This window comes from Copidosoma floridanum, unplaced genomic scaffold (genome assembly GCF_036245765.1).
Source record: "Copidosoma floridanum isolate Cflo_tuat_1 unplaced genomic scaffold, Cflo_Japanese_pri ptg000019l, whole genome shotgun sequence".
Taxonomy (NCBI): Eukaryota; Metazoa; Arthropoda; class Insecta; order Hymenoptera; family Encyrtidae; genus Copidosoma; species Copidosoma floridanum.
Genome location: NW_028321896.1, coordinates 15,280,232 through 15,282,017, shown reverse-complemented (window position 1 = coordinate 15,282,017; position 1,786 = coordinate 15,280,232). Strand labels below are relative to the sequence as shown.

Sequence of the window (1,786 nt, the reverse complement as noted above, 5' to 3'; positions counted from 1 at the left end):
GAATCAAGTATACATGCTTCGATCCTTAAATGTGTAACTCTGGAACGGTTACGAGGAACAGATAAAACTCTTGTTATTTATTCATACAACAGTGCAAAAATGCACAGCTGTACCATAGATGATAGGAACGATGGAACATTCAATACTTATTACTCGACCCCACCCCCCGGCGGCCCCGGCCCTATACAAAATATAAGACCAAAAGAAATAATGATGAAAAATCTCATCGGTTGAAATAAACAGCCAAGCACTTTTATTAAGCAATCAAATAATATATTTTATCAAATGATCAATTGTCAGTGTAAAAAGTAATCATAATCATTAGCCGCTCTCATTAGTTTTTTTTCAACAAATCGCTTTCTTCGATATTCTCCGTTTGACCCGACATCCCGCATGTTCGCACATCTTCTTCCGCGGTATACGACGGAGCAGCGATACGAGGCCAACTCGGCACACCACCGTTCCCCCGGTACTGATAATTCCGCATCCTCCCGGTCCGAAGCACGTAAGCTTGAACCTTCGACTCCAAGACACTCACGAGCCAGACGCGACCCCAACCGTCGAAGGTCAGTCCACTCAACGTGGGGTACGAATGGTCCGGCCTCCTCGTGTCCCACACGGCCATCGTGTGGTACGAACGGTTCATGTCCCACTCGTGGATCTCGCGGTTCTCCGCTATGAGGAACATGCGGCCGGTGTTGGACACGGCCATCTCCGTCCAGCCATCCACCGTGTTGGTGACGTTCCTGCTCTCCCGAGCGAGGCTCGAGTTCTCGCTTTTGAGGACGCGCGTGGCTACCTCGTGCACCAAGCGGGGACCGTGGGTCATGTAGTAGAGCTTCCGACCGCCTCCTTCGGTGTCCGCCGGCGACAGGGCCAAGTCGTGGACCACGTGCTTCGTAATGGCCCTCCACGAGGTGAGCCTCCGCAGGGAGAAGACGACTATGCACGGCTCGGGCATGAAGAGCCCGTAGGCGCTTATGTAGGCGAAGCCGCCGTCCTCGTGGTCCAGGACGATGTCGTTGAGCTCGGAGGTCGCGGGACTGGCCACCTCGGTGGGGAACGCGTAGTTCTGGAGCACCTTGCCGCCGTCGTCGAGGTCGAGGATGACCAATCGGGCGGGACACTGGACCGTATTGGTCGTCTCGTTCATGCTGCCGCTGTCCAGTACCCACATCCTGCCCATGGGGTCCACTTCCATGCTGATGACGGATTGAAGACCCGAGCAGTCGCCGCCGAACTTTTGCGCCCTCCAATCGGGGTACGGCTCGAGGAACTTGTTGCCCTTGGCCGGGGAGTAAATGACCCCCAAAGTCATGGGCATGTAGCCCTTCCAGCGGCGGGACATGGACAGGTACGCGTTGTTCTTCCAAAATCTGAAGCTTTGCAGGTTGTTGGCGACGTAGCGGTAGGACGTGCCCTTGGCCGGGTACCCGTTTGTCTCTCCAGTGGGAAAAGCGTAGTAAATCCGTTGCCACTCGAATTGGAAGCTGAGGTTCTCTTCTAGGGCCAACGCCGGGGTATGGAGCAAACATAACAGCACCCCGTATTTCACCAGCATTTTTTCGAAGAATCGAACAAATTGCTTTTGAATTTGAACACGAGAGCGTATACGCAGTCTGTAACGGACAAATAATATGCGTCAGACAAGTGAACGAACTTCACTTAGCGTACTGTGTATATCTTATAGTTAAGAACTCACGGAAGTATAGAAGTTCAATCGAATTTACATTGTGATATGTATTTTACCTGAGCCACAGAATAAAAGTAGCGCCTACTAATGGAA

The 1,786-nt window shown here is 52.1% G+C and overlaps 1 protein-coding gene across 1 annotated transcript; it reads right to left on the bottom strand.

Moving 5' to 3' along the window:
* Positions 1-334: 334 nt before the first annotated feature.
* LOC106636509 (major royal jelly protein 4-like) lies at positions 335-1,561 on the bottom strand. Its single transcript, XM_089592639.1, has one exon. The coding sequence runs from the start codon at positions 1,559-1,561 to the stop codon at positions 335-337; it is 1,227 nt and encodes a 408-aa protein (XP_089448765.1).
* Positions 1,562-1,786: the final 225 nt, after the last annotated feature.